The 23,267-nt window shown below is 37.4% G+C and overlaps 1 protein-coding gene across 1 annotated transcript in view; it reads left to right on the forward strand.

Annotated features, from left to right (window-relative positions):
* Sos1 (SOS Ras/Rac guanine nucleotide exchange factor 1) overlaps positions 1-23,267 on the forward strand; it is an 83,842-nt gene that overhangs the window by 49,049 nt on the left and 11,526 nt on the right. Inside the window, exons 11-19 of the mRNA XM_027425997.2 lie at positions 7,183-7,264; positions 8,162-8,284; positions 8,498-8,601; positions 9,721-9,943; positions 10,947-11,066; positions 15,219-15,381; positions 16,742-16,859; positions 22,435-22,607; positions 22,811-22,927. Coding sequence (XP_027281798.1) covers positions 7,183-7,264; positions 8,162-8,284; positions 8,498-8,601; positions 9,721-9,943; positions 10,947-11,066; positions 15,219-15,381; positions 16,742-16,859; positions 22,435-22,607; positions 22,811-22,927 — 1,223 coding nt within the window. The remainder of the gene's footprint in view (positions 1-7,182; positions 7,265-8,161; positions 8,285-8,497; positions 8,602-9,720; positions 9,944-10,946; positions 11,067-15,218; positions 15,382-16,741; positions 16,860-22,434; positions 22,608-22,810; positions 22,928-23,267) is intronic.

Here is a 23,267-nt window from a genome sequence, read left to right on the forward strand (position 1 = left end):
ATTTTGACAAATCTTTTTTTTTTTTATTTTGAATGAGTATACTTTTAAGCATATTTCTGTAAGCTAATGGGTTTCGTTTGGTCCAGCAACTTTCATTCCTTATGTGTACAATGCTACTAAAGTCTATTTTTACCATGATAGAATCATATATATCTGATGACTATTGTCAGCTTATAGCTTTTACATAATGTTTTCTATGGTCTTTCTTAATATAACACTTAAATTTATAACTTTATACAATTTTGATGAAGTTAAGTTTACTGAAATTTAACCTAATGAGATTATTTTACTTCTTTAAAGTATTGTTTTAAGTTTTATGTGTATGTCTATACAGCATGTATGGGTAGTGCTGGTGAAGTCCAGAAAGTGTCAGATCCCCTGGGACTGGAGTTATAGATAGGACTTGGTTAGGAATCAAACCCAGGTCCTCTGGAAGAACAGCCAGTGCTTTCAACCTTGGAGTTCTCTCTCCAGTTTCTGTTTCACTTTTTAAAGTTAAAAAAATTTAAATCCAGTATTTTTTTAAAAAAAGTATGTTATAACTATGCTTTTTGACATTTTTTGCCCTGTTCTAAAATTTAATTGAATGTTTTGGTTCATAATATGTGACCGGTATAACTAGAACCCACCAGAAACTTTGATGAGTTCTGAGCTTGAAGTACATGAAATTTCTATTAATTATTAGTTTACTAGCCACTCTTTGATGTCTGTTTACTGAAGTTTTTACTTGCAGTATAGAATTTTTTTAATAGACCAACTACTCTATAGAGTTCATTTTTTATGTACTATGGTCAGTATAGAATGTGCTTTTGATAGTCATTCAGGGATTTGTAAGACAGAAAAGCAGTATTGTAAGGTCTCCTCCAGCTGAATGTATAATAAGTTCTCTCTACAATGACAGAAGATATAGTTATCACTTGTCTTGATGTAAACATTAAGTCTGGTATTTTTCCTTTTATTCAGTCTTCCCAAATTAAAAAAAAAAAAAAAAAGGCTTTTTGATTTGGTTAGTTGGTTATTAGGTGTTTTTGTTGGAGAACATGAAGTACAGGTGTTGCTACACTGAAACAAAAGTTAAAATTAGTAACTCACTTTTTTATTATATAGTGAAAGGCACTGTATATAATACATGAGGAAATTTAACGATGTAACAGCACTTAGACATCATCTGGATTATTATAAGTTGCTCAGACATACTGAAAAACAAAAGAGAAAACTGGCTTACAGAAGATTAAGTCAGGTTTAAGTTGGCTTCAGCTAACTTGATTTCTCAAATGTTACAACAATAAATTACAAATGAGGGCTATCCGCCTGAAGTGCCAGGAGCTGTCCATACCATCAGTTTATAAACAGAAGCCCAAGACTCCTAAGGGTTGTTTAATTTGCTAGAAATCTATTACAGAATGAAGCCTAGAAATTAATTCCTTTATCAGCCGAATATATGTCCATGACACACTTTCAAACTGAGTTTCTAAAAGTTACTTTAACATGCATTTAAAAGTTACACATGATTAATAATAGAAACAAATGGAGTTTTAATTACTCATGATAGTTATTCATTTGGGGCAAATACAGGTATACTATGAAGAGGTACAGTTTTGTTTTCATTGAAATAGGTAACAAGTTGTGAGTATTATGAATTTGCCTGCAGTTAGATCCTGCCATCTCTTACTTCTGGGCATGAAAACTATTCCATCACTAGTCTGTACCCTTAGCCCCGTCATTTCATTTACTTTTCTATGTTCTTGAGGGAGTATAGGTAGCCAGACTGGCGTTAAGTTCATCAGCCCCCCTGAGTGCTGGGATTGGTTACAGGTGTTGGCCCCAGGTTTTTTCCTGACAAAGCTTAGCCATTGGGCTATCAGAATAACTGGTTCTGTAAATGGAAAGCTTTCTGGGAAAAGACTTTTATATCTTAGGTGAGTTAAAATGTGGGTGACATACATGAATGATGATAGTCTGATATAGAACCTAATTTATAGCTTTTGTTTCATCCCCAGTGTCTCTGGACATAGGAATTCATCGTGGGTTCTGGAAGGAAACCTACTCAGTTGGGTGGATTATTTTACATTTGGCAGTGATACAGAGAGACAGTTTCCTTACCCTAGAGTAATCACAAAGCAGTGTCACAAGGGAAAGGAAAGCAGGAAGTTCATACCATAGAGCTGCTGTAGACAATGCAATGCAACTAATTATGAGATAAAGCAACACCGGTACAAAAATGGTTGGTGGTAGTCTGTTAGTCTGACCATGTATGATAGAAAATGGGATGACACTGAGGCCAGGATAATAATAATCCAGAACACATTAAAGGGTGGGAAACTGTTTCCTTTATGTGGTCAACTCCTTTTGCAGAAGACAAAATTGAGAAAACTTAAGGTCTTTTTCTTTGATGTACTTACTGCTATCTTGGCACTCACATATCATATGTTCAGAATTCTGCATTAGATTTGAGTCTGTATCTTGCATAAGTTCAGTTTAGGTGTTTAACTTTTAAAGCCTCTGAACAATTTTTGATCTATAGGGCAGTGCTCTTCTATTTTTAAACCCTGATTTTTTTAAGTGTTTGTGCGTCAGCATAGCGTCTGTTTCCTTTTTTTAAGGAATTCAAAAGTGATTGTTTATAAGTCCTTGCTGAGGAGCTTATTGTTTCTTGAGGTTTTAAATGGCTGTATTAAAAGGGAGTATTATCACATGTGCAGACATCCTGATTAACAGTGTTCCACTATGGTGGATGGGGGAAGGGTGTTCTTCATAAATAGATGTATAATATACTAAATATTTCATAAATCTTATGACCTTGCCATTACTAAATGTCAAGTGTTAGAGACAGGAGGAGGATTGATGACTTAAAATCTAATATGCTATATTCTGAACACATAGATAATACTTGAAGTTCAGATGATTTTGAAAAATTGTACACCAAATAACAAAGATTTGTCCAGCTAGAAGGCCAGCAAAAAATAGTAACCATGGTCTGGGGATGTAGCTCAGTTGTTTGAATGCTTGCCTAGCATGCATGAAGCTGTGGGTTCAGTCTCCAGCATGGCATGCACCTCATAAACTGATGTTGGCACATGCCTGTCATCTCTGCCTGTAGCACTCAGGAGGGAGAGGCAGGAAGTTTAGATGTTCAAAGTCATCCTCAGTACATAGTAAGTTCTGGGTCAACCTGAGATCCATGAGACCCCATCTCAGAAAACAAAACAAAAAACAAAAATAACCACAGCTTATAGTTGAAGAAACGTGGACCTATGCCGTATTTGTATAAAGAAGGTATGGAGAGGAGGAGGCAGAGAAGCTATGAACATGGCAGGAAAAAAAGTAAGAAGAATGTTCTCTCTGGTAGGGGGCTATGTCTGAGTAACATGTCTGTAGAGTAATCTTTGTTTACACACTGGAAGACAATATCAAATTGCGCTACTTTTCTATTAGTATTTCTTGTGCTTGTACCTTAAAGCCAAACTCTGCCTGACATTGTTATTTTTGTGTTTGTCTCCTGTTTCTGAAACATTGTTGCAGAATATGAGGAGGTACATAACTGTGGCACAAGCAAACAGCAGAGTATTAATTCTTATCATTGCCTTATCAAAGCATGGAAGGAGGTGCTTTATTTTCTTATAAAGTTTTATAATCTGCCCTTATTGCTCAGGGTTTTTTATATCAGATTAACTTAGTCTTTGCATTATCATAAAGGTCTCCTAAGATTGATGTGGCATAGTACATGTTTGAATCATGGAGAAATCAATGCAACAGAAACAAAAATAGCTTCTGGAATGTGTATATATAGCTTTTCTGTATAAAACTTCAAAATACAGGTAAATTGAGTTTGAGGCTAGCCTGGTCTACAGAGTTCCAGGACAGCCTCCAAAACAATAAAGAGAAACCCTGTCTCCAGGAAAAAAAAAAAAAAAAAAATGCAGGTAAATCCTCTCAAAACAAGTTCGTTGTTCATTAGGAATTTTTCATTGCTTTAGATAAAAGTGTGTATGTGTATTAAAATCAGCAGGGGAATATGGGTAGCTTTTAGTTTTTGTTTTTAGTACTTAAGCTTTTGCCAGTTTTCCTGGAGTATTTTAGTTCTTCCACATACACCCCACCCTCCCTTTTTGGCAAGGCTGCTTTCAGCTTCCAGCCAAGATAAGAACAAACTTAAGTTTCAGTCACATAAGAGCACACTAAAGCGGTGGTTACTGCGGGGTATTTACTCCACCTGCCAGCACCAGAAGCCCCTCTCTGAACAGTGTCCTAGGAAGGGCATCTGCTACTCCTGTCTGGACTCCTCATTTAAGACAGCAACCTATCTGATCATTTATGTGAACTTCTATGCTGACACTATAATTGGTTGGTAAATTCTGTATTTTTAGATCTCACAGCTAGGTAAGGCTTATGGGAATCCTTTGATCTGGGGAGGTGTCTGGCTTAGGAGAAATGAGCACCAGAGCAGGGATCACAGTTTCTCTTCTATAGTTCTCCTGACCTACTCACCTCCCAGAAACTGTAAGACACAAATGTAGGTGGGCACTCTCTTGGGGCTGTACATATGGGCATCCGGAACTGATGTGGCATGGAGGCACAGCATGCCTTTCCCAATATTATCATTGGTTACTAAAGTAAAGATATGGCTAAAATAGATTTGGCCTAAGGTGATGAAGACCCCACTTTAAAAAATAGCCATGCTTTTCTTAAAACATTTTAATTCACTTAGCACTTGCTCTCTTCTGTCTGAAGCCACAGATTTTAGCCTGATGTTGGGTGGCATTTGAGAAGAAATGGTTCTGAATGTGGATGTTAGATCATCAGCCTGAAATAAACCTGTGTTTTGAGGAGTGGGTCCACACTCTCAATGCAGAACACAGCCAGAGAGGCTCAAAGGCCTCATCTAGGATACACGGCTCTCTCCAGCAGGGACAGCCAAGCATCTCAACTGTGGCTGTCGCTGTTGCTTCCTGAACACATGCTATTTTGAGAAGCCTCACCTTACAAATAGATTTGCAGAACAGGAAGAAGGTTCTTGAAAGGGAGGGTTGTGATGGAACCGATAAATATCTCAGTTTTAAAATCTCGTACAGCCTTCTGTTTTTAAATCTTTTCTTCTGGATGAGACATTAGTCTTTAACTGAGGATCTCTGTAACTGAAGACAATACCAACAGAAAGGAAATTATTAAAAGATTTTATGTATTTAAAATTACTTTTATCAGCAACCCATTCTAGCTTTAGGAGATAAACTAAAGGAAGGAACACTAAATAAAACCAAAGAATTTATTAGCTGGAGGTGTGGTCACACATACCTGTAATCCCAGCATTTGGGAGACTAAAACAAGAAGATTGTGAGTTGAAGGCCATCCAGCCTGGATATCTAGCTAGGTCCTGCCTCAAAGCAAAAGACTCCCACAATAATATCCTTTTGTTCTATAATTTTTTCTTCAAATTGAAAAAAAATGAAATGTTTTCAACTCAGGGCTGTTTGATAGTTAAGTCAGTTTATTATCTTGATGATAGTGTATACCAACAGATTAGATCAGAGTTCTATCTTGTCAAATTTATGAACTTGAGTTTTAGGTAAAAAGTTACTGTGATATTTTAAGGCTAAATTTAGGGTGCTTCTTAGAATCAACTTAAGTAAAACTTTTCTAAATATATACTAATTTCACTATACCTCGTAATAAAAGACTTGTTATAAAATAATCAATAAGGTATAGGTATTTACTGCCAATGGTGAATTTATGATCAGAATTTACCCGTGTCTGTAATGTTAACTGATGTTCTCCCTTCATTTTAAAGACTCAGGACTAAGTATGGGTAGGTTTTTTGAGATTGTCTTACTATGTATATCTCTGGCTGGCTTCAAACTCCCAGAGAGATGCCTGCCTCTGCCTCTGCCTCTGCCTCTGCCTCTGCCTCTGCTCTGCCTCTGCCTCTGCCTCTGCCTCTGCCTCTGCCTCTGCCTCTGCCTCTGCCTCTGCCTCTGCCATCACACCTAGAGAGTGAATGTTGAGAAAGGGCCTTTGCCTTCTTTATGCCCAGAACAGTGGCCTGCATCTTTACCATTCTCCTAACCTGGGAGAGTGCTATCAAGGAGAGATTGGAGGAGGCAAGCCTAGGAGGGTGACGAGACTCGATGACCTCCATTCTACCCCATGGAGATGTGCATGCACAGTGGACCTTTGAAGAAGAGGTTGCAGCCTCCTGCTATTACGACTGAACTTTGAACTTTTATTGTAACTACTTCAAATGACAGGCTTAGAAAGAGTAAAAACAAGATCTCTGTTCACACATGTTCATGAGTGTGGCACAAGCAGTGTGTGTGTGTGTGTGTGTGTGTGTGTGTGTGTGTGTGAGTGGACAGCTTTTGGGATGCGATGACCCCAAGCTTGTATGGCAAAGGACGTTTACCTACTGAGCCATCTCGTGTCTTTTTTATAGCTTAGAGGGGTTTGACCCTTTTTTAGCAGTTAAAAATAAGGCCTCTGGCAATCAAAACCATTAACTACTTAGCTAACCCTACTACTCTGTAAGATTCTGTTTCTAGTTCTTTGCTCTGTTAACATGATTTACCGGAAGTTAGGAAACATAGTTAATTAAAGTGATGTCAGGAAATGGACAGGCTATTGTTACTGCTATCTCTACTAGGTAGGTGACCCAACAGGTGACACATTGAGATCCTAGCAGCAAAAGGGAACCTGGTTCAAGTCCCTGTCCTTGCTTTTTTCCATTGCACATTCCTTTGCCAATGATAAATTTGAGACAGGAAAAGAAATCAGCTGATCATATTTTACAATCAGTGTTTTGTTTTGTTTTGTTTTTGTTTTTCTAAAGCCACTGCTTTAGGAGGCACCAAAGGTATCAATACATTAAAGTTCAAAGCCATATATGGGTAAAACATGTGGGCATTTTTTGTTTGTTTGTTTTGCTTTGATTTTGTTTTTTTCAAGAAAGGGTTTCTCTGTGTAGCTTTGGAGCCTGTCCTGCAACTCACTCTGTAGATCAGGCTGTCATCACAGCCACAGAAATCCTCTTGCCTCTGCCTCCTGAATGCTGGGATTAAAGGCGTACGCCACCAACACCTCGCAATATCTGGGCGCTTTTGAGACTGAGTCTTTGATCTCTTTTGAAACTGAAAATAATAGTTTTAATCATTGTTTACCTGAGACTTTAATACTGTTCCTTTTCCTTTTCAGATCCCAATTTTGTTCGGACATTTCTTACAACATACAGATCCTTTTGCAAACCTCAAGAACTACTGAATCTTATAATAGAACGGTCTGTCCATTTTATATGTCTGAATTCTTTGATTTGGAAAGGATTAAGTTACATATTTCCTAAAAATGTTGCAATAAGTGTAACTGTAGTTGAGTTTAAGATAAAACTACTACTGGGTTTACAAAACCATGCTAATTTTGATTATTTAAATAGATTTCTCTCTCTCTCTTTTTTTTCTCATTTATTTAGTATTTAAAATTACAACTTTTCAGGGTTTGGGCTACACTGGGATTGAGCCATGGGCTTTTGGTTCAATCTAAGCAGTATTCCCAGCTCAAATTTAAAGAACTAAATAATATATAAATATGTATGATTTAGACTCTAGGCTAAACATAAGCCTATAATCCAAGAATTTGGGAGGTAGAGGCAACAGAATCAGAGTTCATGGTTATCTTTGACTCTACATAGGGAGTGCAAGGCTACCCTGAACTACGTGAAACCACACCTTTAAAATAATGACACACTAGAAATTCAGATTTTAATGCTTCACAAGTTCTAAACAAATTTTCAAATATACTACATATTGAATAAAAATGAATCTTGTCAGTGAGCAAATGCTTTTATCAAGGAAAATGTTTTTCATCTATCCAAAGGGCAATCAAGTTTCAAGCACTAGTTACCCTTAGAGTAATCTACAGACTAAAAATTAACATTAGTCCCATTTGTTTTAGACTTTATATGTGTTGTTATTTTGCTTCTAGTTAGTTTTAACTCTGTTGGCAATATTAACTTCTTTTTAAAAAAATGTAATCAGCCTTTACATTATAAAAGCCTTGTATATCTGTAGTAATTTTTATAGTAGTCTCTTGATTATACTGATAAGTATAAATAAAAGTTTGTGAATCTGAATTTGATACAATATTTTCATTAATTTTTTTTTTTTCTGTTTCATGGTAGATTTGAAATTCCGGAGCCTGAGCCAACAGAAGCTGATCGAATAGCTCTAGAAAATGGAGATCAGCCACTGAGTGCAGAGCTGAAGAGGTTTAGAAAGGAGTACATTCAGCCTGTCCAGCTGCGGTGAGTAGTGAGGGCGTGGCCTCATAGAAACCACAGCTTCTCAATGTGCATTTAAAGTCCTAAGTCAGGTGAAGGAGGCAGACCAAGTGGGTTAGTTAAGAGTCTTCTCTGAGTTATCAGCTTTAGTAGATTGTTTATTGGTAAGGGCTGCTCTTGTTTCATGTGTACACTCAGTGTAAGACCCCATGTAATCCAGTTGTGTTAATGCCACAGAGTGTTAAATGTGTGTCGGCACTGGGTGGAGCACCATTTTTATGACTTTGAAAGAGATGCAGACCTTTTACAAAGAATGGAGGAATTTATTGGAACTGTAAGAGGTATGTTTCTAATTTCCTACTTGCATATGTGATAAAATTACCAATATGATTACCCTCAATTGATACATTATAGCTCATTTGAAAATGTTAAACTTTCTCATCAAACATCACTTTGGCTGGGTATGGTGGTGCACACCTTTGATCCCAGCACTGAGGAGGCAGAGGCAGGTGGATCTCTGTGTGTTTCAGGACAGCCAGGACTACAGTAGTGATACTAGGTCTGAAAAAACAAAACAATAACAAAAAACCATTATTGAGACTTGTAAATTGCTCAGCAGTGATCCTGCTGACTCAGTATACTTTGTATCTGTTTTAGAACTGGGTCTTTTAGGTGTCAGTTTAAGCTAGACCACTTAATTGAAACTATGTGCTACCTACAGTAGATGGTGGAATGTTTTTTAACCATTGTAGCACCACTGATAAAGGTATATGATTAGGTAAATGGAACAAGTAGCATATTACACTGACAGACTACTACTACCTACCATCACTACTAGCCAGATACATAATTTTGGTTCTTTAGACTTCAGTTTATTCATAAGAAATTAGGGTTGATTATCACAAAGTTTCCTTTACTTTAAAAATTCTGTGACTGTGTGACTTTAAGGGTGCCCTAGACAAACTTGGTTTTATAGCCATTGTTCAGTCTAAAGGAAAATCAGAAAATAAAGGATTAAATAGATTACTTTCCTGTACAGTACAAAAGACAGCCACATCAAATAAGACTAATATGATCGATCAGTCCTCATAAATGGGTTATAAAATACAATATTAATTAGACTTGTGAATGTGTGTAATTTATTAATCTTTGTATGGAATATACCTTGTATGGAAGAATTATAAAAAATAGTATTTTGAACTAAGGTTCAAAGTGTTGGAGGTGAAAAATCAAATTACCTTTTACATTCATTTAGGAAAGGTCTAGATACATGCCAAATTATTAACAATGGTTACCTATCTGGAGAAGGATGAGAAGATGGGGGAGGGGAACTCTTAGTATTTACTTTGCACATTTGACTTTATAGCAATGATTTATTCGTGTATCACTTGTATTACTTTAAACATATTTAAAAATAAAGTATTAAAGAGTATTTAAATGTTTGTTAAAATGTATTTCAGGTAAAGCAATGAAAAAATGGGTCGAATCCATCACTAAGATAATCCAAAGGAAAAAAATTGCAAGAGACAATGGCCCAGGTCCTAATATTACATTTCAGAGCTCACCTCCCACAGTTGAGTGGCACATAAGCAGACCTGGGCACATAGAGACTTTTGACTTGCTCACCTTACACCCAATAGAAATTGCTCGGCAACTCACTTTGCTTGAATCAGATCTATACCGGTATGTTGTTCAACATTCAAGCTGAGAAGTTATTTCAAGAGTTCATCTTAAAAATGGAAGACATTTTCTGCCTTTTAGGGTTGTCTTGAGATGTCAATGAGACAGTAATATGATATATTTGTAGCACTAAGGCAAGCAAGCAGTTCTGGTCCATTTGCCCCCTTGATCACCCTTGATCTACTTAACTTTGTGCTCTTTCTGCAGTTAGCCCTGCTTGGTAAGCTCAAATCATAGTAGTACCAGTTGTTGGCTTAAGTTTCCTGAAAGAAAAGTGAGGCCAAAGTCTGTACTAACTTGTAGGACTGTGAGGTTTCCAGTGCATGCCCAAGGAATAGCACAGGCTGAGCACAACACAGGACACAGAACTACTGCTGTCGTTTCCCCACAGTACCACAGATAGCTACTACTGTGGTAAAGCTAAGTCACAGCAGGTTATAGCCCTTTATAGTTTAATATTGTTCATCGATGAAACTATCTGAAAAACGTTATTCTGATTTTAAATTCTACTTAAACTCTCAAAAGTATTGATCACTAAATGAGAAAGGAGCTAAATTTATAAATCCTCCTGTCTAAGTTATCATGATCTCCAAATGTTAATGTTATAATTTTAAATTTCATTTTCAAACACTATTTTTTTTTTTTTGCAGGATGGTTTTTCTTTTCTACCCACTTTAAGAGCAAAAAAAGCAAATACAAACACCAATAAAACAAACCAAAAATGAATTTTAGTACTTGTGTTCCCTCATTGGTTACTTATTAGAATACATTTAAATGCATTACCATCCTGAGTAATATTTATAAATGCTAGGAAAAACATTATGCAGAAGTATCTACCAAAATATTTTAAATCTGAAAACATAAAAGAAAAAAATTGTAAATATTTATCTTGTTTTCACCATCTTTCTGTTGGTAGAAGAACACTTATAAGAATAGTTTAGTGTTTTGTTATGTAACAAGTATACTAAAGGGAATGTGATGTGGCGTTTTATGTTGGTGATTTTAGAGCTGTGCAGCCGTCAGAATTAGTTGGAAGTGTGTGGACAAAAGAAGATAAAGAAATTAATTCTCCCAACCTTCTGAAAATGATACGACACACTACTAACCTCACTCTGTGGTTTGAAAAGTAAGTGCTGTTGACATTTTTGTTTGTAGCAATGGCTAGGTTATGAACTCTGGAGCTGCTTTCCTTCTGTATATCACATGTCTTTTGTTCTTTCAATCCCTTTATTACACACTGAACATCTTCCTGATACACATCTTAGTCTCACTAATATTTGAGTTTCTAATGTTTGCCTGTGTGGGCTGCAAATTTACCCAGCTTCATTCCAGCAGATAGGTGTCCTCCCACATGTGTGAAAGCTTCTCCCCTTTCTGCAGTTTGGATACACCTAATTAATGATGCAAATCCAGCAATGCATCCTTACAATTTTTTTTTTTTGTTTTTGTTTTTTGTTTTTTGAGACAGGGTTTCTCTGTGTAGCTTTGGAGCCTATCCTGGCACTCGCTCTGGAGACCAGGCTGGCCTCGAACTCACAGAGATCCGCCTGCCTCTGCCTCCCGAGTGCTGGGATTAAAGGCGTGAGCCACCAACGCCCGGCGATCCTTACAATTTTTATTCTGCCATCTGCTGTCACCATCTTAACCTTGAATGGCTTTTTTCATCCTCTTTTTTTGTTCTGCTGTTGGCAGGATATTACATTTTGGTACTATAGACCAAAAAGTACATTCGTATACATTAAATCAGTTGCTTTTTAAACTAGGTAAGAGAAAAAAATGAGGCAAAAATGGGCATTTAGAGTGTTTTATTATTATATAATTACCTTTACTGATGTTCTTTGTGTAGATTCAGATTACCATCTGGGGTCAGTTGTTTTCAGCTGAAGAGAGCTTCCTTTAGTGTTCTTGTACAGTGGACCAACTAGCAACAAATGTACAGGGTCTGTTGTTGTTGTTTAAATTTTCTGCCTTTAGTTTGAACAATAGCTCTATCTTCAAATTAGTTAATTTTTATTCTGCCAGTTCATATCTACTGTTGAGCTCTCCAGTTTTTTATTTCCAAGATCCCATTTGGTGCTTTTTATAATTTTTATTGCTTTCCTGATACTCTTCCTGGAGCCATGTTGTCATATACCTTCATTATATCATCTTTATTTTATTTTTTTTTCTTTCTTAGCATCTTCACTGCTGTCCTTTAGTTCTTTGAATAAATTCTTTGACAGTAACTTTGAAATCTTTCTGTTAATTTGGCATCTGGTCACTCACACAGGCAGTGTCTGCTCCCTGCTTTTAGTCTGGTGTTTAGGTAATACTTTCTATTTGTTTATATGCTTTATAATGGATATAGCAACTTTCAGAACTGCCCTCTGCCTTCTACAGCTTTTTCTTTGCTACTTAAATGTGAAGTGAACTAAGCAGGTTAGATTTGGGGGTGCCCATAGTCACTTTGAGAAGATGGGTTCTGATATGGCTCATATCCACTCCTTCCCAGATCGCACACCGTAAGCTGTTAAGTGTTCAACTACTAATTGCCATGTTCACTCTTTTGTTGTGAACAATTCCCTAGTAGCACAAATTGCTGTGCTGAATAAGCCAATGAAATTCTGACTTCTTGGAAGGTAAAGTTTCTAAGGTCCCTAATCAACTGATATTGTTCTAACCCCAGAGGTTCCCTCTCCAATTGTCTTCCTGCTTCTTTTGAGGAAACTAGATAATGCACAGTTGAGGCTATGTATCGTCCTTGTTTCTCCAGATTTCTTCCCAGGTGCCTTTCTTGACAACCTCCATTGTTTCTGAACACACCTTTAGGGTCAAGACTCTCCACCCTTTGTTGTAAATGGTAAGAGATTAGGAGCTATCTGTGTGAATTAGTTCTGGAGAGGAGAGGATTACAAGCTCTGTAAGTGGCAGGAATGGTCCTATGGCCTTGGGTCCTCTTAACCTGCCTCTTGGCATGGAAACACTGTATCAGGAGCCAAAGAGCTTTTTATTCAGAGCCTACAGCCTCCGCCAGTAAGTTGGCAAACAGAGGTCTTCACAGCTGAAATATTAAATAAATAGTATTATAAAGTAAATAAATACTAAACTGCACTCAGATAATGAACCCATCTAGCATCCACCCTCTCCCTGAAGATCCAAAGCTGTAACTAGGTGATTGTAATTGCAACATCTGGAATGGACTCTCCAGAGAAAGAAAGGTAGGGAGGGACAATCTGAGTTGAAATAGCCCACTCTCTCTTGTATGGAATCATCTTATAGATTTTCCTAAACAGACAGTGTCTCGTTTGCAGCTTGTTCTTAGGTCATCTCCAGAGACTATGAGACTGTGAGTAAGAGTGAGTGGCTATGTTTTGTTCTAATAATTTTCACTGGAGTATTATGATAGAACCAAGGAGTGGATGCATTTTTATAACTAGGGACTATAGACCCTAGCTTTTTTTTTTTGTATGTTAGCTATTTTTCTGAGTAAAGGCAATATATTTTGTAAAGATGTGATTTCCACAGATCATATGGGATTATAAGAACAAGCAGCAGGAATATGAAACAGCCTGGATGAAGGCATGAAGTAGTCAAGTCACATGAAAGCAAGAGTTTGTTTATGTTGCCAGAGACAATATACCTCTAAGAAGTAAAACTCAAATTTTCACCCAAAATGTTGCTCCCTGATTTCACTTTAAAGTTGATATATTTTAATTTACAGAAGCTCTTTCTCACCATAGTAACTGCAACATGTCATACTTAGAAAGAGACATATAACTAATGAGATACAGAGCACTGTCCTTGGACCTTTTCAATGGGCTGTTTAAGGTAAAGCCATTCCCTTCCTTTTAAGTGACAGAGTCTTTTTCTGTTGACCTCAGTGCTGAGCTACAAATCCAGTAGAAGTGGAGCCGACAGCACTGCAGGTGACCTTCATTTGTTCTTAGGAGTCAGAGTAGTTAAAGACGAGGCACATGGGATCACCTGTTTATTTTGATAGTTTCAAGTATAGTGATTTTATTCTTAGTATTATGTTAGCCTCATCAAGAAATAATATAATCTGTGGCTTTACATTTTAAAATTTTAATAATATTTAGTTTTGTGCTTCATTTTTCCTAGATTACAAACTATTAATGTCACTGAAAACTAGATTTAACTTTTTTCTTTACTGACAAATTATTAATAAGTAAGAAGTTCTCTCAAACAGAGAGTAAATGTTGACTAAGCAATTTTTATGGGTATATGTGTGTGTGTGTGTGTTTGAGACAAGGTCTTACTTTGTAGACCAGGTGGTACTAGAACTCACTGTGTCTCTACATTCTGATGTGATGCTAATCCTGCCTTAGCCATCCAAGTGCTAGGGTTTGCAGTTGTTGATCAACCATACTTAGCTATGATTTTTTTTTCTTTTTAAAATACTTTTAACTATTTGATGAGAAAATAACAATATAACATATTTTATATCATTTTGTATAATAAGCTAATATGGATTCTCATTATGTAAAAAGAAAATTTGTTTTGTTTTTTTGTTTTGTTTTTAATTGTTTCTAAGTAGTATGTTTTGTTTGCTTCTTGTTCTGGGGAATTGAACCTAGTGCCTAATACATAGTATACACCATACCACTGAGCTACCTCTCTTGCCATTATTTTTTTCTTTTTAATTTTAGTAAAATATTTCAACTGACTTTGCAATGTTTCAGTGGTTATCTTAAGAGCTATTTCTGCAAACATTGCCAATATTTCTATATATCAGAAAACAAAATTAAGCTGGATATGGATTACAAGCCACCACTCAGAAGGCTGAGGCAGAAATATTACCAGTTCCAGGCCATCTTGAGCCTATATAACAAAACTTTGTTCAGGCAAACACAGAAATGAATCACTGAAATAAGATTGTGTAAACACACATGCACACGTGCGCGCACATACATGCACACACACACACACACAAAGGAAACCACAGTTCTAGAATAAACATGCCTAGAACACACCTAAATGACGAAGATTCACACATTCAGTAAGATATTGGTTATTCTAATACTGACACTAGAGGATGTGCTAACTATATCAGAGATGGTTGTCTGACTATAGCAGTCTGGATTTCAGAAAGACTAACATGCTCCACAAGAAGCCTCCCTTTCTCTGCAGCTCCTATCAATCCAGTGCATCACTGTATACGTTTTTTCTGTAGTCACACAAAAGCCACAACACGCACTCTCTAGATCATTGTTTTCATTAATACTTTTTGAATCATAGCTTTTGAGGAAAATTCAAATTTTTAATTCTTTTCAATTTCTAGATGTATTGTAGAAACAGAAAACTTAGAAGAAAGAGTAGCTGTGGTGAGTCGGATAATTGAGATTCTACAAGTCTTTCAAGAACTGAACAACTTCAATGGTGTCCTTGAGGTTGTCAGTGCTATGAACTCATCCCCTGTTTACAGGCTAGACCACACATTTGAGGTAGGTTTGTACATGTATTTTCAAATGAATTTCCACTGCTTGTTTTAACAATAGGAATTTGTATGTATGACATGGCCATTATACTCTCAGCAGCCATGATTATCAGCATAAGACCTATACTTGAACTGGGCCGTCAGCATGGTGTCACAGAAGCTGGGGCGGGGATTACAAGGCCCTCTCTCTTCCACAGGCTATAACTGTAGTTAGTGGTTGCTGAGAGAGCAAGGAACATCTTTGTCAGTGGTACGGTCCTGTGTTCCATAAATGACCTCTTACCCATGCTCCTGTAAGCTACCCTGATTAACTGGGGGTGGGAAGGAACAGTAGAAGGGAAGACTTTGGGAGGCAGAAGGGCTCCAGGGGGAGGAAGACTGGCCAGAAAGGACTGTAGGGTGAATGTGGTCAAAATGCATTGTTGACATGTGTGAAAAAAAGTCATAATTCAGTCTGCCATTATGTGTAATTAATATATGCTAATAAAATGGGAAATCAGAATGTTCACAATTGTGATACTTAATATTTAAATGTCTCTTTTTCTTTTTCTTTTTTTTGGGGGGGTTTTTCGAGACAGGGTTTCTCTGTGTAGCTTTGGAGCCTATCCTGGCACTCGCTCTGGAGACCAGGCTGGCCTCGAACTCACAGAGATCGCCTGCCTCTGCCTCCGGAGTGCTGGGATTAAAGGCGTGCGCCACCAACGCCCGGCGAACACTTAATTTTAAGAGAAACCATTCATTATGAAATTTAGTTAAATGAATATTTTAACCTATTATTGAAAAAGAAGCCAGGTGTTTTATTTTCTTAATTTTGTGTGTGCGCGCACCATAGGCACATGTGGAGGTCAGAAGGATTTTTGTGGAGTAGGTTATCTCCTGCCACCTCAATGGTGTTCTAGGGTCACTCAGATCACCAGGCTTGCACAGCTGATCGAGCTTGCTGACCTATATTCAGCAGTTTATTTACAATACTTAAACATTCACATAAATTTTATGAGGGATGGCAAGATATACTGTATCATGCACATTTTTAAGTTTGTACTAAAGTGTATGAAAAAGGCAAAAAGAAAAAGGAAAAATAGCATTAACCATAAATCTGTGGACACTCAGACCTTTAATTCACTACTTGGGAGGGAGAGGCAGGTGGATCTCCATGAGTTTGAGGCTAGCCTGAGCTACTAGTGAGTTCAGCCTGGCCAGGAATACACAGTGAGAACTTGTCTCAAAATATAAATAAATTAAAAAATAAAAAAACAGTACTAGTTGGAATCAGACGGATATGAATGGGCCATAATGGTTAGCTAGGTGTTTTTTGGCAAGATTTGCAACTGGGGCCTCCTAATTTTTTTTTTTTATTATTATTATAGCAAATACCAAGTAGACAAAAGAAAATTTTAGAAGAAGCTCATGAGTTGAGTGAAGATCACTATAAGAAATATTTGGCAAAACTCAGGTCTATTAATCCACCATGTGTGCCTTTCTTTGGTAAGTATTTCTTCCTAATTTTTAATTGTGTTTCTGGATAAAACAAGACATTTAATTAAATGAGTATAGAAAATAGCACCTGAATCCCTTCAGAATTTTTCCACATTAGGACTTAAAAAAAAAAAAAATCAAATCTAGTATAGATTGAGCATCCTAATGTAAAAATCTACAATTTTCAAAAATCTGAAACTTGTTAAGGTGACACCACAAGTGGGAAGTCCTGTATCTGACCTTGCTTCAGGGTCACAGCCAGAGCATCGATTCACTGCAAACACTGTGAGATACCCTTCAGTTGACAGGCATGGTAGCACACACATGAATGCGAGTCCAGCCTGGGCTACATAGCAAGACCCTATCGGAACACAAACAAAATACACCAAACATTTAGGCCATAGATACAAGGCATGTGTGGTCTATAAATGAATTTTCTCTTTAGACCTGGACCCCACACCCAGGATACCCATAACCACTCCAATGCAGAGTTAAGTCCAAAGCCCTCTGACCCTCATTTCAGACAAGGACTCAGCTTGTACATGCCTCACTTCCTAGTGTCATCTCCAGTAGCCATCAGGTATTATGTTACTCATGTCTTTTGTATTCTTGGAATCCTTCCATTATTCTTTGTTACTGTTGTAGTCCTCCTGTCTCTGTATTCCTGGTGGTTAGGATAACAGATGTACGCCACTGTGACTTGTCTTGTACTTTAATTTTGATAAAGTAGAAGCATGACCATATTATCCATACTTGTATTTAATCATTTAACAAAACACAGTCTAAAAAGCTCACTGCATGTGCCTTTAAGACAGCACATTAGGATATTATTTTGACCAGCCCCTTATCTCCCTCCTTTGCACTGAAGGATGAATGTCTTTCTTCAAAACTGACTCTCCCATCTGAATCTATTGCTTCTCTTGGATAGAGACTGAAGGCTGGTACTTCAGTCTGTTGCCTTCCTATAGGTTCCCTTTTCTCCCACGGTTACTTATTCCCTACATTATATTCTTTGAATATTTTTTTTCATGTTGCCCCTGTCCCACTCACACACCTTTTCCCCCCTTCAGTGTTAGGGATGGAACCCAGAGCTTACACACTGGCAAATGCTCTTTCTGCCAGGGCTACGCCTCCACTCTAGCATCAGGCTCTCCCCTGCCTGCCTTTGTACATACTCTGGTGAGCCTTCTTCTGAAGGTCTGTAGAAATTTATCTCTCTTATGTTTGACCTTTTCACTATTCGGCAAATTTTCTCCTAGCTTTATCTGTGGTGTTTTTCCTATATAGTTTTAAGTTGTGGTGCATACAACAATGGTAACCCTTATATTTTCCTGAACAATGGTAATCTTGATATTTTCTTCAATGTATCTTTTTCTCATATTTTATTGTTATAGCTTTATAACTAAGTATTTTTATATTTGCTTGGTTTCTACTGTTGTTTTTTGTGTGTTGGTTTTTAGTTTTTTGAAACAGGGTTTCTCTGTGTCATCTTGGCTGTCCTGGAACTCACTCTGTAGACCAGGCTGGCCTCAAACTTGCAGAGATCCACCTGCCTCTGCCTCTGCCTCTCGAGTGCTGGGATTAAAGGTGTGCCACCACATCTGGCCTGCTTGTGGTATTTTTGATGTGTAGATTTATGTAATTGTATACCATATATGTTACTTTTTTCATATTCATCCAAAGTGTATTTTATACTTTAAATAATCTTCTTACATAATCATTTACAGTGACTGCATGCTATCCATAAAATTAATGTGACGATTTCATCATTACCCTGTGATTCAACGCATTATTTCCAGTATGTCAACAGACCCATTTACATACTCTGCAGTTACGTGGGGATGGGGAAAAGACAGCACTGTGACATAGTAACACAGAAGGGGGAGTTAACTTTAGGCCCCTGTCTTTCCCTAGCTTCCTAGCAGTAAAAGGCATCTCAGGGTTCTTTGGCCTCTGGCAGTTTGCTCATACTTTGATGCACATACTTCTGCAATATAATGTTCTGCTTATAATATAGTAGCGTAGTTTCTTGCTCTTTCAAAGGAGCTGTTAACACTCTGGGTTAGTGTCTTGTCTATTTTAGCACCTAACCATGTGGGTGACACAAATGTTTTTTGAGTGAATGAAAGAACCATATTAGCCAGGCAGTGGTGGCGCACGCCTTTAATCCCAGAACTCAGGAGGCAGAGGCAGGCAGATCTCTGTGAGTTCAAGACCAGCCTGGTCTACAGAGCGAGTTCCAGGACAGCCTCCAAAGCTACAGAGAGAAATTCTGTCTTGAAAAACAAAAAACAAAGAAACAAAAAACATTATTTCAGAACAGAAGATAATTTGGCCATTTAGACCACTATTTGATAGACATACAGTCACATTTAGAGTTACACATGCATACACATAGACAAACATATGTTTCTTTCTTAAAGAAAAATCACACTATGATAGGGCTGGAGAGATGGTTCAGTAGTTAAGTGCACTACTTCAGGGGACAGGTTCAATTCCTAGTACCTACACAGTGGTTCCAACTGTCTGTAACTCCCTCTGCTGGCCCTAATGGGTACCAAGCATGTACTTGGTGCACAGATATACATGCAGGCAAAATACATATTAAATAAAATAAAAAGGATATTGCTAGTATATAATATTGAGGTTCCTATCATATGTGCACATATACAAATGTTCTTTATAATTAAAAAATCACATACGTTTAAACATTTATATAGATGCGGTATTTGATCAACAAAGTTTGGACATTACTACTATGCATTCTTTTGGCTAGTCATTAATCAGGCATAAAATACTTTTCCAAATTTTATCCTGAGATTTTCCAAAATGCTACTTGTATTTTTATAGCTTCATCCAAGTGTTTTGTTCCTTTGTAACGCCTGTGACCATCCTGTTTTCCCATATGGTCCCTGTACCACTTCTTCAGTCACCTAAGCACAGAGCTCAGAGCCTTCCTGTTATGCCCTGCCCTTGTCTAAAACAGTAAAGTTCTTTTAAAATTTTATTTGGGTTATGTGTGCATGTATACACCATGTGTTGGGAGAGTACTCTTGAGAGGGCATCAGATTCCCTGGGAGAGACTGTAGTTAAAGGTGGTCAGGGGGTCATCTGACATGGGTGCTGGGAACCAGACATGAGTCCACATAACCATTGTGCCACCTATCCTGTCCCAGTTATTAAATTCTTTTTTATTTAATTTTATCTTATTGGTGTTTTCCTATATGTATGTTTGTATGAGGATGTTGGACTCTTAAAGGGTCTACCTCTTAAAATTTTATGCCCTCTGCTATCTTCAATCACACAAAGTATTATAGCCTGCAAATTGCTCTCCTTTGGCATTCAGTGCAGCTAGCAATCCTAGAATGAAAAGATATTTCTACTCATTGTCTCCTAGATAAAAGTTAACCTTTTTTTCTTTTTCTTTTTTAAGACAAAGACTCATTGTGTAATCTAAGATGGCCTGATATCTCTGTACCACCATTCCCAGAATGAAAGTTAAACTTAACAAAAGACATTTCATAATCTGAGTCTAATTTGGAGAACTGATTTTTGGCTGCTGCCATTGAATATGCACATTCTTAAGGGCATGTCTTTTAGAAAGCACAAGAGCCTATGCTTAGTATACAGTGCATAGTATCTGTTTTATGAACATACCTTCAAGAGTGGCTTTGGTGCTGAGAAACATACAAGTAAATCATGTGCCCAAAGTGAGCAGGCACTGACGTCAGTCCTATTTATTCTTGCTGACTTCTTCATTACTGGCTTGAGTTTTTTCATCTTTTAAAGAATGTGACCCACCAATCTTGCAGTGTTTAGGGCTGGTGAGCTGGCAGTTCCTGCTGCTAGTCCTGACAACCTGAGTTTAATCCCCGAGACGCACATGGAAGATAAAACCAGATCCACACACTTATGCCATGGTGCATGTGCGTGAGCACACACACACACACACACACACACACACACACACACACACACACTTTAAAAAGAAAAGCAAAAAGTGACATCATTTACAAGTTCTCCTCTACTGCTAAGCATTAGAACTACTGATCTTGTCTGTCTAACATCCTTCCAGTCTTCTTTCACTCCACACAATAAATACACCCTTAGACTCTAACTATGCCAAACACTACCAGCTCTCAGACTGCCTTCCACGCTTCATCTCGTGTGTTCACATCCCATCACTACCCTCCCTCTTAATTCTACCCATTAAACTCTTAACTCACTTTTTTGAGAGTTAATGATCTTTTTTCTAATCCCATCAACTCAAGACAGGATAGGTACACCTCCTTTGTGCTGGTACAGCATCTTAAACATTATTACTAGCATAGCATTTTCTAGTACAGCACTTGCAAAATTGTACCCCCCTAGTACCTCATCTTCAAAGCTCTGGATTCTCTGAGATCAGAAACCCGAGAGCGCGCTCGCGGACACACACACACACACACACACACACACACACACACACACACACACACACACACTGTATTTTTATCTACAGTATTGAATGTAGTAATTAACCTATAGCAGAAAGGCAGTACATTCATATTCAGTGAACTCAGGTGTCTACACCTTATACTCCACCCCTTCCCTGAGATGCAGTATGTAATCTGGGAGAGAAGTTATCTAGATACCAACATCAGCGCCAACCATTACTAATGGACACGTTCTGTTTTGTCAGGCCTATTCTAAATTTATATATAAACTCTCATTTGTTTCTCACAGCAACCTTTATATCTCCATTTTAGAGATGAAGAACTGATGCACAGAGACAGACTTAGGAATTTATGTTAAGATAGCACAGGTAGAAAGCACCATAGCTGGCTCTAGAACCTTTGTACCAGGACGAAAAGGAACTAAAAATGCTCCTGGACACAGAGGGCTGGATAAGAGCTGAAGTGGGCCTGGGGTGTGGTCAGATGGGTCAATCCGCTGTACCACATAAACCAGGTACGGTGATGTGTGCCTATATCCCACTTGAAGCCAGAAGGGTAAGTTGAGAGTCATCCCCAGCTACATAACAAGTTTAAGGCCAGCCATATCACCAGGTGCACTAAATCTAAAATATGCACAAACTATCTGTCACCCTGTGCTTGACAGACTTGAAGTCCTTTCTGCATTTCCAAAAGTAAGCCTGTTCAAACATCATCTCCAAATAGTGAGACTAAAAACTGAATAGGCAGAAAATGTAATCTTCTGAGTTGAGGGTTTTCCCCCTTTGGCAATAATATACATCATCAATGACAACACTGTTAAGTTTCTTCAATAATAAAAGTTTTCTTTTATAAGTCATGTAATGGTGGTTTGAGGAATATGGAAGATTGGTTATTCTCTTTTAAAAAATCTGTGTCTGAAACTTGATCTCCATTTCCTTGAATGTTTGTAAAGTTTAAGTCTTTTTAAAAAGGGTTTAATGCAGAAATACTTCTCTTGATGCTCTTTGAGCTTGTTGTTTTCATAGGATAGAAATCTGGGCCTTGGTTCTTTGGTTATTATGACTATCTGCATAAATCCCTGCAGCTAATGAGAAAGAAAAAAACATTTTCCTTCTTTACCCGTGAAGTAATTTCATGGTCTCTTGTAGGAATATATCTCACTAATATCTTAAAAACAGAAGAAGGCAACCCTGAAGTCCTGAAAAGACATGGGAAAGAGCTCATCAACTTCAGCAAAAGGAGGAAAGTGGCAGAGATAACGGGGGAGATCCAGCAGTACCAAAACCAGCCTTACTGTTTACGGGTGGAGTCAGATATCAAAGTGAGTTGAATCGTGTGAGGATCCCTATCTCAGAGCAACTTTACACAGTGCCTCAGACAGGCCAAGTTTATTTTGTAGGGGAAACAAAACTTAGAATCAATAATTCAAATTTCCTTATATTGAATGTATCCTAAGTTATTTTCATGCATTTGAAATTTGATTAGTAATATTTAATACTAATAATTTTTTTGCATTTATTTTAGAGGTTCTTTGAAAACTTGAATCCAATGGGAAATAGCATGGAGAAAGAATTTACAGACTATCTTTTCAACAAATCCCTAGAAATAGAACCACGGAACCCTAAGCCTCTTCCAAGATTTGTAAGCATTCATATATTCACAGCTTTATGCCCTTTTTGCAGTTGTCCTACATCTGGGGATATCCTCAATACCATTGTATGTTCATACCATGTGTCATGTAAATTAGTTTCTTGTGAAAGCATTTAGGGATGAGGTATATGTGATGGTTAAAAGTAATTAATATGTATAATCAGGAATATCCCAATTGGTTTCAAATGAACATTAATTTCAATAAATTCTTACATGGTGTAACAGTAAGTGTTAGCAAATTTATATTGTTTGCAAGTTTTAGTTTTAACAAAAGTTAAAATTTTAACCATGAGTCATTAAGCCATAGTAACACAAAGTTTGAATAAAGATA

This window comes from Cricetulus griseus, chromosome 7, assembly GCF_003668045.3.
Source record: "Cricetulus griseus strain 17A/GY chromosome 7, alternate assembly CriGri-PICRH-1.0, whole genome shotgun sequence".
In the NCBI taxonomy this organism is placed as follows: Eukaryota; Metazoa; Chordata; class Mammalia; order Rodentia; family Cricetidae; genus Cricetulus; species Cricetulus griseus.